General features: G+C 54.9%; 2 protein-coding genes across 5 annotated transcripts; both read left to right on the top strand.

The window, feature by feature from the left end:
- The first annotated feature begins 672 nt into the window (after window positions 1-672).
- On the top strand, window positions 673-7,864 carry tspo (translocator protein). Of its 3 annotated transcripts, none has more exons than XM_031897609.1 (4): window positions 673-1,498; window positions 2,558-2,763; window positions 2,853-2,991; window positions 7,484-7,864. In XM_031897609.1, the coding sequence occupies exons 2-4, from the start codon at window positions 2,585-2,587 to the stop codon at window positions 7,652-7,654; spliced, it is 489 nt and encodes a 162-aa protein (XP_031753469.1). In that variant the 5' UTR covers window positions 673-1,498; window positions 2,558-2,584; the 3' UTR covers window positions 7,655-7,864.
- Window positions 7,865-9,162: 1,298 nt separating this feature from the next.
- Window positions 9,163-11,976, top strand: LOC116409676 (translocator protein-like). Of its 2 annotated transcripts, none has more exons than XM_031898503.1 (4): window positions 9,163-9,401; window positions 9,797-9,989; window positions 10,101-10,239; window positions 11,653-11,976. In XM_031898503.1, the coding sequence occupies exons 1-4, from the start codon at window positions 9,239-9,241 to the stop codon at window positions 11,824-11,826; spliced, it is 669 nt and encodes a 222-aa protein (XP_031754363.1). In that variant the 5' UTR covers window positions 9,163-9,238; the 3' UTR covers window positions 11,827-11,976. The 2 variants fall into 2 exon arrangements, with proteins under 2 accessions (XP_031754363.1, XP_031754364.1); XM_031898504.1 differs by having other exon boundaries at window positions 9,320-9,401; window positions 9,784-9,989.
- Window positions 11,977-11,992: the final 16 nt, after the last annotated feature.

The raw sequence follows: 11,992 nt of genomic DNA, 5'->3' as shown, positions 1-11,992 counted from the left end.
TGTATAGGGATAATTGGGGCACTGTCTGATGGGGGCACTGGCCAGCATTGAGTTAGGGGGGGCCTGTGTATGGGGGCAATTAGGGCACTGTCTTATGTGTCCTTTGTACTGATTTGAGGAGCCATTGGAGGAGGGGCCCTGTGGGAGGGGGGCCCAGAAAATTTTGTTGTGAGGGGCCCTGTGATTTCTGATGGCAGCCCTGCCCCCAACCCACCTACAGTGCAGGTTCCAGCAACAACACAGGAGACTTGCTGATTGGCTGAGCCTTGTGAATGGTCACCCCCATATATTGTTTGCAAGGCTGAGTTCGACCCCGCTGCAGGGTAAGAGTCAAATACAGCTACATACCAGGTCTGTTTGTTCTCCATAAAATGCAGAGATATTTGCCTTGGGATATTTTGAAGCATTTAGTCACTCCAGCCCTTTGTGTCCAATGGCGGGAGAGATTGTGAAAATAAATACAGGTGAGTGTTTTGTAACATACAGAGTGTTTCATAAGGCAGCTCTTGTACCTGTCCCTATGGGAGGGCAAACCCTGGGGGGGGTGGGGGTAATATAGCCAATACAATGGTAATATATAATCTCTCAATATGTCGGTGCTATATAAATAAGGGGGGGGGGGGGCTCCCAGCAATCATGGAGTGATAAAGTGCTTGGGGGGGGGGTACACAGTATCTGGGGCTCATTTATAAATTTGCTCTTGGGCAGTAATGGTCCCCATACACGTTAAGATTCGTGAAGAGCGGATCTTCACCCGATATCTCCACCTATGGGTGGGCGATATCGGGGGGCATGTAGGCTAATTCGATCGTTTGGCCCTGGGCAATATATCGGCATCAATGGGGCACTTGGTTAAAAAATTTAGTCACATCGGGGACCACAACGGCTTGTTGATGCGGTCCCCGATGTGACTAAATTTTTTAACCTGCCCAATCGATATGCCAGATATCGGTAGGGCCAGGCCCCTCGTTTCTGCCCCTACACGGGCCGTGTACGGGGGGGGGGGACCTTAACCCATAGCAACCAATCAGCGACCAGCTGCAGGTTGAAAGCAATGAAATGACTGGTTGCCGTGAGTTACTGCCCAGGTGCAAATATGCCCAGTGTTTATAAATGACCCCAGTGGTACCCATATATTCTAGGTACTACCCCCAGTAGGGTAAAACTCACTTGTGCCTAAATTCATTTTAACATCACCATTAAACCCTACCAAGGTGATGAGGGCCTGTGAAAATATATACCTGGATAATATTACCAGTCATTGCTACAGATATTGCATATTTAGACGCATTCCCCCATTCAAAAAACACCTCAATTTGCCCATTTCTAATATGGCCGCCGCCCACCTCTTCCCAATCCAGGCGAGGAGCGACCGCTGGATCCGTAGCCCCGCCCCTTCACCAATAGTTACACGGCCTGACTACGCCCCGCCCCTCTCCAGCCTGCGCTGCAAGTTCCTGGCAGGACCTGTTACAGTTCGGTCAGTTCTGCAGCCAAGGTGAGTGCTGTGGGGTTTGGGGGTAACGTGGGGGCCATTTAAGGAATGGGGGTGCGGGGTAACACTACTTGCATTGGAAAGGGAGGGGGGGCTAAACCTGTAACTTCCATCAAAGTCTGTGTTTTTTTTGTATTTAATGCATTTCAGTTGCGCTGATTCTACAGAGCCCCCCCTCCCCTCAGCCCCCTGATACCCCCAGCAGTGCCAGTGGCAGGGCAGTAAGAGAGATTTGACTGCTGCTTATGCAACTGCCTGGTTACATAACCCCGCCCCCTGGGTGCAGCCCTATATCCCTTTATCCTACTCTGCTGGGCTGGCAGGGCATGCTGGGAGTTGTATTCCTTGACCTACATGTGTATCTGGCACCTGTTGTTAAATAGCCCCCATTGTTGGCCGTTATTTTGATTTTACTGTCATGTATCAGTTGGCCTTTGTATTCAAAACAATTGCTTTAAAGGCCAAGTTAACTCTCCTATTTCTTTTGAAAGAGTAAAAGTCCTTCTCCCAATGTCTGCCCCGTTTGTAGGTACCTGGTGGGTACAAGCAGCGCAGTGGGATTGGTGGGGGAGGGGGTCCTTGTATTTTAGATAAGCCGGGTGTAACCAGTAGATACCGGGGGGGTCAGCAAAGGTGTAGTGGGTTCCGCACCCCTGTCCCAGACTGGATTCAGCCACCCAGGCCCCGCCCACCAGTTGTGTAAGGGAGATAAAGGTGCAGGGAGTTGCACACAGACACCAGGGTAGGGGGGGGGGATAACCCCCAGCAGATAATGGAATTCCAGTCAAACGGCTTCTGCTGCACGGCACCGCCGCCCTCGGCTCCATAGCCCCAGACTGTTGTGCAACAGAAACTTCACGGTTACAAAAGTCGCTGCAACTTTTTTTTTTTTTAGCTAGAATCCCATTTGACAGAAGGTGGAAATCCTGTGCAACTTTGTAGCTGCTTCTGTTTGTACTAAAAAAAAAAAGGTACCCGGGTCTGTCAGTAATGGGGCAGTTACTGTGAGTAGAACCTACTAATTTTTTATTTATCACCCCCCCCCCATCCTAATGGATTTAGTCTTTCCTTCCAGCTTTCCTTCCCAGAATGCCTTCCTGGGCCCCCGCCATCGGCCTCACCATCCTCCCCCACGTGGGCGGCATCGCCGGGGGGTTAATAACGCGGCAAGAGGTTAAAACCTGGTACACGACCCTGGTGAAACCCTCCTGGCGCCCCCCCAACTGGATGTTTGGCCCTGTGTGGACCACATTATATACCTCCATGGGGTAAGTGGAACTTACATACATATGGGGGGTATTTATACGTGAATATGATGGATTTGGGGTGCAAATGAAACAATGTGTCCCCCCCATAGCTATGGCTCCTACCTGATCTACAAGGAACTGGGAGGGCTGAATGAGAATGCCGTGGTGCCTCTCGGACTCTACGCCAGCCAGCTGGCACTCAACTGGGCATGGACTCCCATATTCTTTGGGGCCCACAAGATCGGCTGGGTAGGTGTGACTGTATCTATAATGGAACCCCAGCTCCCCTCTACTGTCATAGGTTCTCTTCTACCTGAGCATTGCAGCCTCCCTGCATTTACCCTTTCCCAGTCCCCTCCCCCACCATGGACTTGTGTTTAATAAAGCCCCCAGGCCTTATCTTAGGTTGGCAACCAATGAGCAGCCATTGGGTGAGAAGTGTTCCCTGCCTCCATCCAGCCCCTGCTGCCTCCATCCAGCCCCTGCTGCCTCCATCCAGCCCCTGCTGCCTCCATCCAGCCCCTGCCCCTGCTGCCTCCATCCTGCCCCTGCTGCCTCCATCCAGCCCCTGCCCCTGCTGCCTCCATCCAGCCCCTGCTGCCTCCATCCAGCCCCTGCTGCCTCCATCCAGCCCCTGCCCCTGCTGCCTCCATCCTGCCCCTGCTGCTTCCATCCTGCCCCTGCTGCCTCCATCCAGCCCCTGCCCCTGCTGCCTCCATCCAGCCCCTGCCCCTGCTGCCTCCATCCAGCCCCTGCCCCTGCTGCCTCCATCCAGCCCCTGCCCCTGCTGCTTCCATCCAGCCCCTGCTGCCTCCATCCTGCCCCTGCCCCTGCTGCTTCCATCCAGCCCCTGCTGCTTCCATCCAGCCCCTGCTGCCTCCATCCTGCCCCTGCTGCTTCATCCAGCCCCTGCCCCTGCTGCTTCCATCCAGCCCCTGCCCCTGCTGCTTCCATCCAGCCCCTGCTGCCTCCATCCTGCCTCTGCTGCTTCCATCCAGCCCCGCTGCCTCCATCCAGCCCCTGCCCCTGCTGCCTCCATTCCTGCCCTGCTGCTTCCATCCAGCCCCTGCCCCTGCTGCTTCCATCCAGCCCCTGCCCCTGCTGCCTCCATCCTGCCCCTGCTGCCTCCATCCAGCCCCTGCCCCTGCTGCCTCCATCCAGCCCCTGCCCCTGCTGCCTCCATCCAGCCCCTGCCCCTGCTGCTCCATCAAGCCCCTGCCCCTGCTGCCTCCATCAAAGCCCTGCCCCTGCTGCCTCCATCAAGCCCCTGCCCCTGCTGCCTCATCAAAGCCCTGCCCTGCTGCCTCATCAAGCCCCTGCCCCTGCCTGCCTCCATCAAGCCCCTGCCCCTGCTGCCTCCATCTGCCCTGCCCCTGCGCCTCCATCAGCCCCTGCCCCTGCTTGCCTCCATCAGCCCCTGCCCCTGCTGCCTCCATCAAGCCCCTGCCCCTGCTGCCTCCATCAAGCCCCTGCCCCTGCTGCCCTCCATCAAGCCCCTGCCCCTGCGCCTCCATCAAGCCCCTGCCCCTGCTGCCTCCATCCTGCCCCTGCCCCTGCTGCCTCCATCAAGCCCCTGCCCCTGCTGCCTCCATCAAGCCCCTGCCCCTGCTGCCTCCTCTCTGGCTGTACAACCTGTTCCTTGCTGCTCCACCCCAGCCCCTGCTGCCTCCATCCAGTCACTGCCCCTTGTCCCTGCTGCTTCCTCGCTGGCTCTGCAACCTGCTCCTTGCTGCTCTGTCCTGCCCCTGCTGCTCCACCCAGCCCCTGCACCTGCTGCTCCACCCAGCCCCTGCACCCTGCCCCTGCTGCTCCACCCAGCCCCTGCACCCTGCACCCTGCACCCTGCCCCTGCACCCTGCCCCTGCACCTTGCCCCTGCACCCTGCCCCTGCACCCTGCCCCTGCTGCTCCACCCAGCCCCTGCACCCTGCACCCTGCCCCTGCACCCTGCCCCTGCTGCCTCCTCGCTGGCTCTGCAACCTGCTCCGCCCAGCCCCTGCACGCTGCCCCCATCCAGCCCCGGCTGCTTAGGGTTTGTCTTTAAAAAATTTTAAAAAGTATGTTAGGATCAGCTGCAGTTCCTGGTTCTAACCAGTAGGGGGCTGTAGCTAAATTAAACATTCTATAAATCAAGCCACCAAGTGTCCCTGCCCTCCTCCCAGGCAGGTAGAAGAGCAGGTGGGGGGGGGGGGGGGTATGATGGAAAACAAGTGAATAGTGTGGCTGGATTATACCATCTGCATGATGGGAGGGAGGGGGGATAGTTCAGGGAACCTATTAAATATTCGGAAAGGTTTTTTTACTGTGAGAGCTGTGAAGTTCTGGAATTCCTCCCCGAATCAGTCGTACTGGCTGATACATTATATAGCTTTATATAGGGGCTGGATGGATTCTTAGCAAGTGAGGGAATACAGGGGTAGGGGAGATAGCTCTCAGTACAAGTGAGGGAATACAGGGGTAGGGGAGATAGCTCTCAGTACAAGTGAGGGAATACAGGGGTATGGGAGATAGCTCTCAGTACAAGTGAGGGAATACAGGGGTAGGGGGATAGCTCTCAGTACAAGTGAGGGAATACAGGGGTAGGGGAGATAGCTCTCAGTACAAGTGAGGGAATACAGGGGTATGGGAGATAGCTCTCAGTACAAGTGAGGGAATACAGGGTTATGGGAGATAGCTCTCAGTACAAGTGAGGGAATACAGGGGTAGGGGGGATAGCTCTCAGTACAAGTGAGGGAATACAGGGGTAGGGGGGGTAGCTCTCAGTACAAGTGAGGGAATACAGGGTTATGGGAGATAGCTCTCAGTACAAGTGAGGGAATACAGGGTTATGGGAGATAGCTCTCAGTACAAGTGAGGGAATACAGGGTTATGGGAGATAGCTCTCAGTACAAGTGAGGGAATACAGGGTAGGGGAGATAGCTCTCAGTACAAGTGAGGGAATACAGGGGTAGGGGGGATAGCTCTCAGTACAATGAGGGAATACAGGGTTATGGGAGATAGCTCTCAGTACCAAGTGGGGGAATACAGGGTAGGGGGGATAGCTCTCAGTACAAGTGAGGGAATACAGGGGTAGGGGAGATAGCTCTCAGTACCAAGTGAGGGAATACAGGGGTAGGGGAGATAGCTCTCAGTACAAGTGAGGGAATACAGGGGTAGGGGAGAATAGCTCTCAGTAACAAGTGAGGGAATACAGGGGGTAGGGGAAGATAGCTCTCAGTACAAGTGAGGGAATACAGGGGTAGGGGAGATAGCTCTCAGTACAGAGTGAGGGATACAGGGGTAGGGGAGATAGCTCTCAGTACAAGTGAGGGAATACAGGGGTAGGGGAGATAGCTCTCAGTACAAGTGAGGGAATACCAGGGGTTGGGGAGATAGCTCTCAGTACAAGTGAGGGAATACAGGGGTATGGGAGATAGCTCTCAGTACAAGTGAGGGAATACAGGGGTAGGGGGGATAGCTCTCAGTACAAGTGAGGGAATACAGGGGTAGGGGAGATAGCTCTCAGTACAAGTGAGGGAATACAGGGGTAGGGGAGATAGCTCTCAGTACAAGTGAGGGAATACAGGGGTAGGGGAGATAGCTCTCAGTACAAGTGAGGGAATACAGGGTAGGGGAGATAGCTCTCATACAAGTGAGGGAATACAGGTAGGGGGGATAGCTCTCAGTACAAGTGAGGGAATACAGGGGTATGGGAGATAGCTCTCAGTACAAGTGAGGGAATACAGGGGTAGGGGAGATAGCTCTCAGTACAAGTGAGGGAATACAGGGTTATGGAGATAGCTCTCAGTACAAGTGAGGGAATACAGGGGTAGGGGAGATAGCTCTCAGTACAAGTGAGGGAATACAGGGGTAGGGGGGGATAGCTCTCAGTACAAGTGAGGGAATACAGGGTTATGGGAGATAGCTCTCAGTACAAGTAGGGAATACAGGGGTAGGGGAGATAGCTCTCAGTACAAGTGAGGGAATACAGGGGTATGGGAGATAGCTCTCAGTACAAGTGAGGGAATACAGGGGTATGGGAGATAGCTCTCAGTACAAGTGAGGGAATACAGGGGTAGGGGAGATAGCTCTCAGTACAAGTGAGGGAATACAGGGGTAGGGGAGATAGCTCTCAGTACAAGTGAGGGAATACAGGGTTATGGGAGATAGCTCTCAGTACAAGTGAGGGAATACAGGGGTAGGGGAGATAGCTCTCAGTACAAGTGAGGGAATACAGGGGTAGGGGGGGATAGCTCTCAGTACAAGTGAGGGAATACAGGGTTATGGGAGATAGCTCTCAGTACAAGTGAGGGAATACAGGGGTAGGGGAGATAGCTCTCAGTACAAGTGAGGGAATACAGGGGTAGGGGAGATAGCTCTCAGTACAAGTGAGGGAATACAGGGATAGGGGGGATAGCTCTCAGTACAAGTGAGGGAATACAGGGGTATGGGAGATAGCTCTTAGTACTAGTTGATCCAGGGACTGGTCCGATTGCCATCTTGGAGTCAGGAAGGAATTTTTTCCCCTCTGCGGCAAATTAGAGAGGCTTCAGATGGGGTTTTTTGCCTTCCTCTGGATCAAATAGTAGTTAGGCAGGTTATATATAGGCATTATGGTTGAACTTGATGGATGTGTGTCTTTTTTCAACCCAACTTACTATGTTACTATTTGAAAAATACACGACTGCCCCTTTTATTCTAAACCCCCCCCATGCATATTATATCAGTGGGTTTCATATAATCGTATCTACTTTTCTCCCCAGGGACTGGTTGATCTACTTCTCCTCTGTGGGGCCGCCGCTGCCACAACGATATCCTGGTACCCTATCAGCCGGCCGGCGGCGTATCTGATGCTCCCCTACCTGGCGTGGCTCACCTTGGCCTCTGCCCTCAACTACCGCATCTGGAGGGACAACAAGGACAAGAGCGAGTAGGAACCATTCCCGCCAGCGAGGGGGGGGGGTCTCTAGGGTCTGTTTATTGCCTGTATCATATCGTTACATAGTTTTATATAATAGGCTTGTTACAGGGCTGTTTGTATGAAGGAAACCCAGCAGTCGGCTGTACAACGCTGAATGTACGGCAGCACCACTGTCACTGTTGGATCATTCCGCCGGCGTTTAAATAAAATCCAGAAAAGGAAATGCTCTTTCCCATAGTATTTATTATTTGCCTCTTTCTAACTTTCAAATGGGGGTCACTGACCCCGAAGGCCAAAAACGATCACTCTGTGAGGCTACAATTTTCTTATTATTCCTTTGCTATGAACCCCCTCTCTCCAGTTGATATTGCCATCTCTCATTCGAGGCCTTTTTCTGGTTGCTAGGGTATATAACACCCTAGCAACCAGATAGCTACTGAACTACTTAAAGGGGACCTGTCACCCACACACAAACCTGTATAAAAAAAAACAACTGAAATCCAAATTTTATTTTATAAACCCATTATAAATGTATTTAAAAATCTGAGCTGTCAATCATATATTGCCTGGCCCGCCTCTATGCCTACGGGCAGGCAATATATGATTGACAGCTCAGATTTTAATTACTTTCACTTTCCATTCAGCACTTGCTAGATATCATCTAGATGGAAAATGCATTAGACTTTTTAGGGTGACAGTTACCCTTTAACCCAGAAATGGTTTAGTACCCACCTTGCTAACATTAATATTGGGCTGCTTAGATCCGACTAGAGAAACGTCACATGACTTGCTCTAGTTTCTAAGCAGCGCGACAAAATAAGACCTCCCTTATAAGACTGAATCCTCAGAATCCTCCCAGAATCCTCAGCAAACTGTTGCCCAACCCTCAAGCTGCAGCCAGGAAGCCTAAGCCTTTGCCAGCCAATCACAGCTTGCGATAGAAGACACGTAACCCTAGTACTAAGCCCATAGGTGTAGGGGGGGGGGGGGGGGCACTGCAGTATAAATCCATGTTCCCAAGCATGGGGGGGAATATTATTGCGTTGCACTCGGCTTAGAGAATGGGGGTCACGTGACAGCCGGCTGTCTCTCCCAGGAAGAGAGTGCTGAAGACGTCGTTGAAGAAGCTGGGGTGGTACTTGCAGGCCCTGGCGCAGTCGGGGTTAAAGTTGACCTCCAGGATCTGTGGCTGCATCACCCGCTTCCCTGAAAGGAGATGAATAAGGATTTAGGGGGTCAGCAGCTACAACTCCCAGCATCCCCTGCAAGTGCCCCAGGCTGTGTCTATAGGGGTGAGGGCATACTGTACCCCACTTATTGTACTTCCCATCCTACACAGGCACCAAGGCCTCCCAGTTTCCCCATCCCCCCCCCCCTTCCATTCCCAGCAATGGGGCATTAATACTCAGTATGAGAATGCACTGGGGGTTATTAATACAGACTGGGCAGATTTGCACCTGGGCAGTAACCTATAGCAACCAATCAGGCATTAGCCTTTATCATCCAGCTGCTATAGGCACCATCTCTCCCTAAAAGCAAATGCCTGATTGGTTGCTGTGGGTTACTGAATGAGCTCCTCAATTTGCCCATTTCCAATATGGCCGCCGCCCACCTCTTCCTAATCCGGGCGAGGAGCGACCGCTGGATCCGTAGCCCCGCCCCTTCCCCAATAGTTACACGGGCCGACCACGCCCCCCCATCAGGCTGCGCTGCAAGTTCCTGGCAGGACCTGTTACAGTTCAGTCAGTTCTGCAGCCAAGGTGAGTGCTGGGGGGTGCAGCGGGGTAAAGTGGGGTAAAGTGGGGGCCAGGCTTGTTAACCCCAGCAGTGCCAGTAAGAGAGATATGACTGCTGCTTATGCAACTGCCTGGTTACATAACCCCGCCCCCTGGGTGCAGCCCTGTATCCCTATCTCCTACTCTGCTGGGCTGGCAGGGCATGCTGGGAGTTGTATTCCTTCACATATATATATCTGGCACATTTTCATGTTAAATAGCCCCCATTATTGCCCCTTATTTTGATTTTACTGTCATTTATCAGCCTTTGTGTTCAGAAATGCACATCAGTTGCTTTAAAGGCCAAGCTAACTCTACTCTTACTTCTTTTGAAATAGTAACCCCCCCCCCATCCTAATGGGGTCAGTCTTTCCTTCCAGCCTTCCTTCCCAGAATGCCTTCCTGGGCCCCCGCCATCGGCCTCACCCTCTTCCCCCAGGTGGGCGCCATCGCCGCGCGGTTCATAACGGAGAGAGAGGTCGAGACCTGGTTCAAGACCCTGGTGAAACCCTCCTGGTGCCCCCCCAACTGGATGTTTGGCCCTGTGTGGGGCACGTTATTTACCTCCATGGGGTAAGTGGAGCTTACTGTGTGCCCAGCACTATGTACATACATATGGGGGGTATTTATATGTGAATATGATGGATTTGGGGTGCAAATGAAACAATGTGTCCCCCCCCGTAGCTATGGCTCCTACCTGATCTACAAGGAACTGGGAGGGCTGAATGAGAATGCCGTGGTGCCTCTCGGACTCTACGCCAGCCAGCTGGCACTCGTCTGGGCATGGACTCCCATAGTCTTTGGGGCCCACAAGATCGGCTGGGTAGGTGCATTTACCCTTTCCCAATCCCCTCCCCCACCATGCTCTATGGCTGCTGTTTAATAAAGCCCCCAGCGTGGCCTGAAGCCCGGCCTTATCTTAGGTTGGCAACCAATGAGCAGCCATTGGGTGAGAAGTGTTCCCTGCCTCCTACCAGCCCCTGCCCCTGCCCCTGCTGCCCCCTACCTGCCCCTGCCCCTCCTACCAGCCCCTGCTGCCCCCTACCAGCCCCTGCCCCTCCTACCAGCCCCTGCTGCCCCCTACCAGCCCCTGCCCCTCCTACCAGCCCCTGCTGCCCCCTACCAGCCCCTGCCCCTCCTACCAGCCCCTGCCCCCCCCTACCAGCCCCTGCCGCCCCCTACCAGCCCCTGCCGCCCCCTACCAGCCCCTGCCCCTGCCGCCTCCATCCAGCCCCTGCCGCCTCCATCCTGCCCCTGCCGCCTCCATCCAGCCCCTGCCGCCTCCATCCTGCCCCTGCCGCCTCCATCCTGCCCCTGCCGCCTCCATCCAGCCCCTGCCGCCCCCTACCAGCCCCTGCCCCTGCCGCCTCCATCCAGCCCCTGCCGCCTCCATCCTGCCCCTGCCGCCTCCATCCTGCCCCTGCCGCCTCCATCCAGCCCCTGCCGCCCCCTACCAGCCCCTGCCCCTGCCGCCTCCATCCAGCCCCTGCCGCCTCCATCCTGCCCCTGCCGCCTCCATCCAGCCCCTGCCGCCTCCATCCTGCCCCTGCCGCCTCCATCCAGCCCCTGCCGCCTCCATCCAGCCCCTGCTGCCTCCATCCAGCCCCTGCCCCTGCTGCCCCCTACCAGCCCCTGCCCCTGCTGCCTCCATCCAGCCCCTGCCCCTGCTGCCCCCTACCAGCCCCTGCCCCTGCTGCCTCCATCCAGCCCCTGCTGCCTCAATCTGTTAGGATCAGTTGCAGTTCCTGGTTCTAACCTGCCCCTGCTGCCCCCATCCTGCCCCTGCTGCCCCCATCCAGCCCCTGCTGCCCCCATCCAGCCCCCGTGCCCTGCCCCTGCTGCCCCCATCCAGCCCCCGTGCCCTGCCCCTGCTGCCCCCATCCAGCCCCCGTGCCCTGCCCCTGCTGCCCCCATCCAGCCCCGGCTGCTTAGGGTTTGACTTAAAAATTATTAAAAAGTATGTTAGGGTCAGCTGCAGTTCCTGGTTCTAACCAGCAGGGGGCTGTAGCTAAATGAAACATTTTCTATTAATGCAGGGTAGATAGCCACCAAGTGTCCCTGCCCTCCTCCCAGGCAGGTAGAAGAGCAGGTGGGGGAGGGGGGGGTATGATGGAAACTAAGGGAGCACTGTGGCTGGGTTATACCAACTGCATGATGCCCCTTTTAATCTCAACTCCCCCCCCATGTATATTATATCAGTGGCCTTTCATATAATTGTATCTACTTTTCCCCCCAGGGACTGGTTCATATACTTCTCCTCTGGGGGGCCGCCGCCGCCGCCACAACCGCATCTTGGTTCCCTATCAGCCGGCCTGCGGCGTATCTGATGCTCCCCTACCTGGCGTGGCTCACCTTGGCCTCTGCCCTCAACTACCGCTTCTGGAGGGACAACAAGGACAAGAGCGAGTAGGAACCATTCCCGCCAGCGAGGGGGGGTCTCTGTTTGTATGAAGGAAACCCAGCAGTCGGCTGTACAACGCTGAATGTACGGCGGCGCCACTGTCACTGTTGGATCATTCCGCCGACATTTCATTCAATAAAACCCAGAAAATGAAAAGCTCTTTTCCCATAGTGTT

The sequence above is a fragment of the Xenopus tropicalis genome, chromosome 3 (genome assembly GCF_000004195.4).
Source record: "Xenopus tropicalis strain Nigerian chromosome 3, UCB_Xtro_10.0, whole genome shotgun sequence".
Lineage (NCBI taxonomy): Eukaryota > Metazoa > Chordata > Amphibia > Anura > Pipidae > Xenopus > Xenopus tropicalis.
Note: the sequence above shows the minus strand (reverse complement) of the source record. Positions and strands in the feature narration are given on the sequence as shown.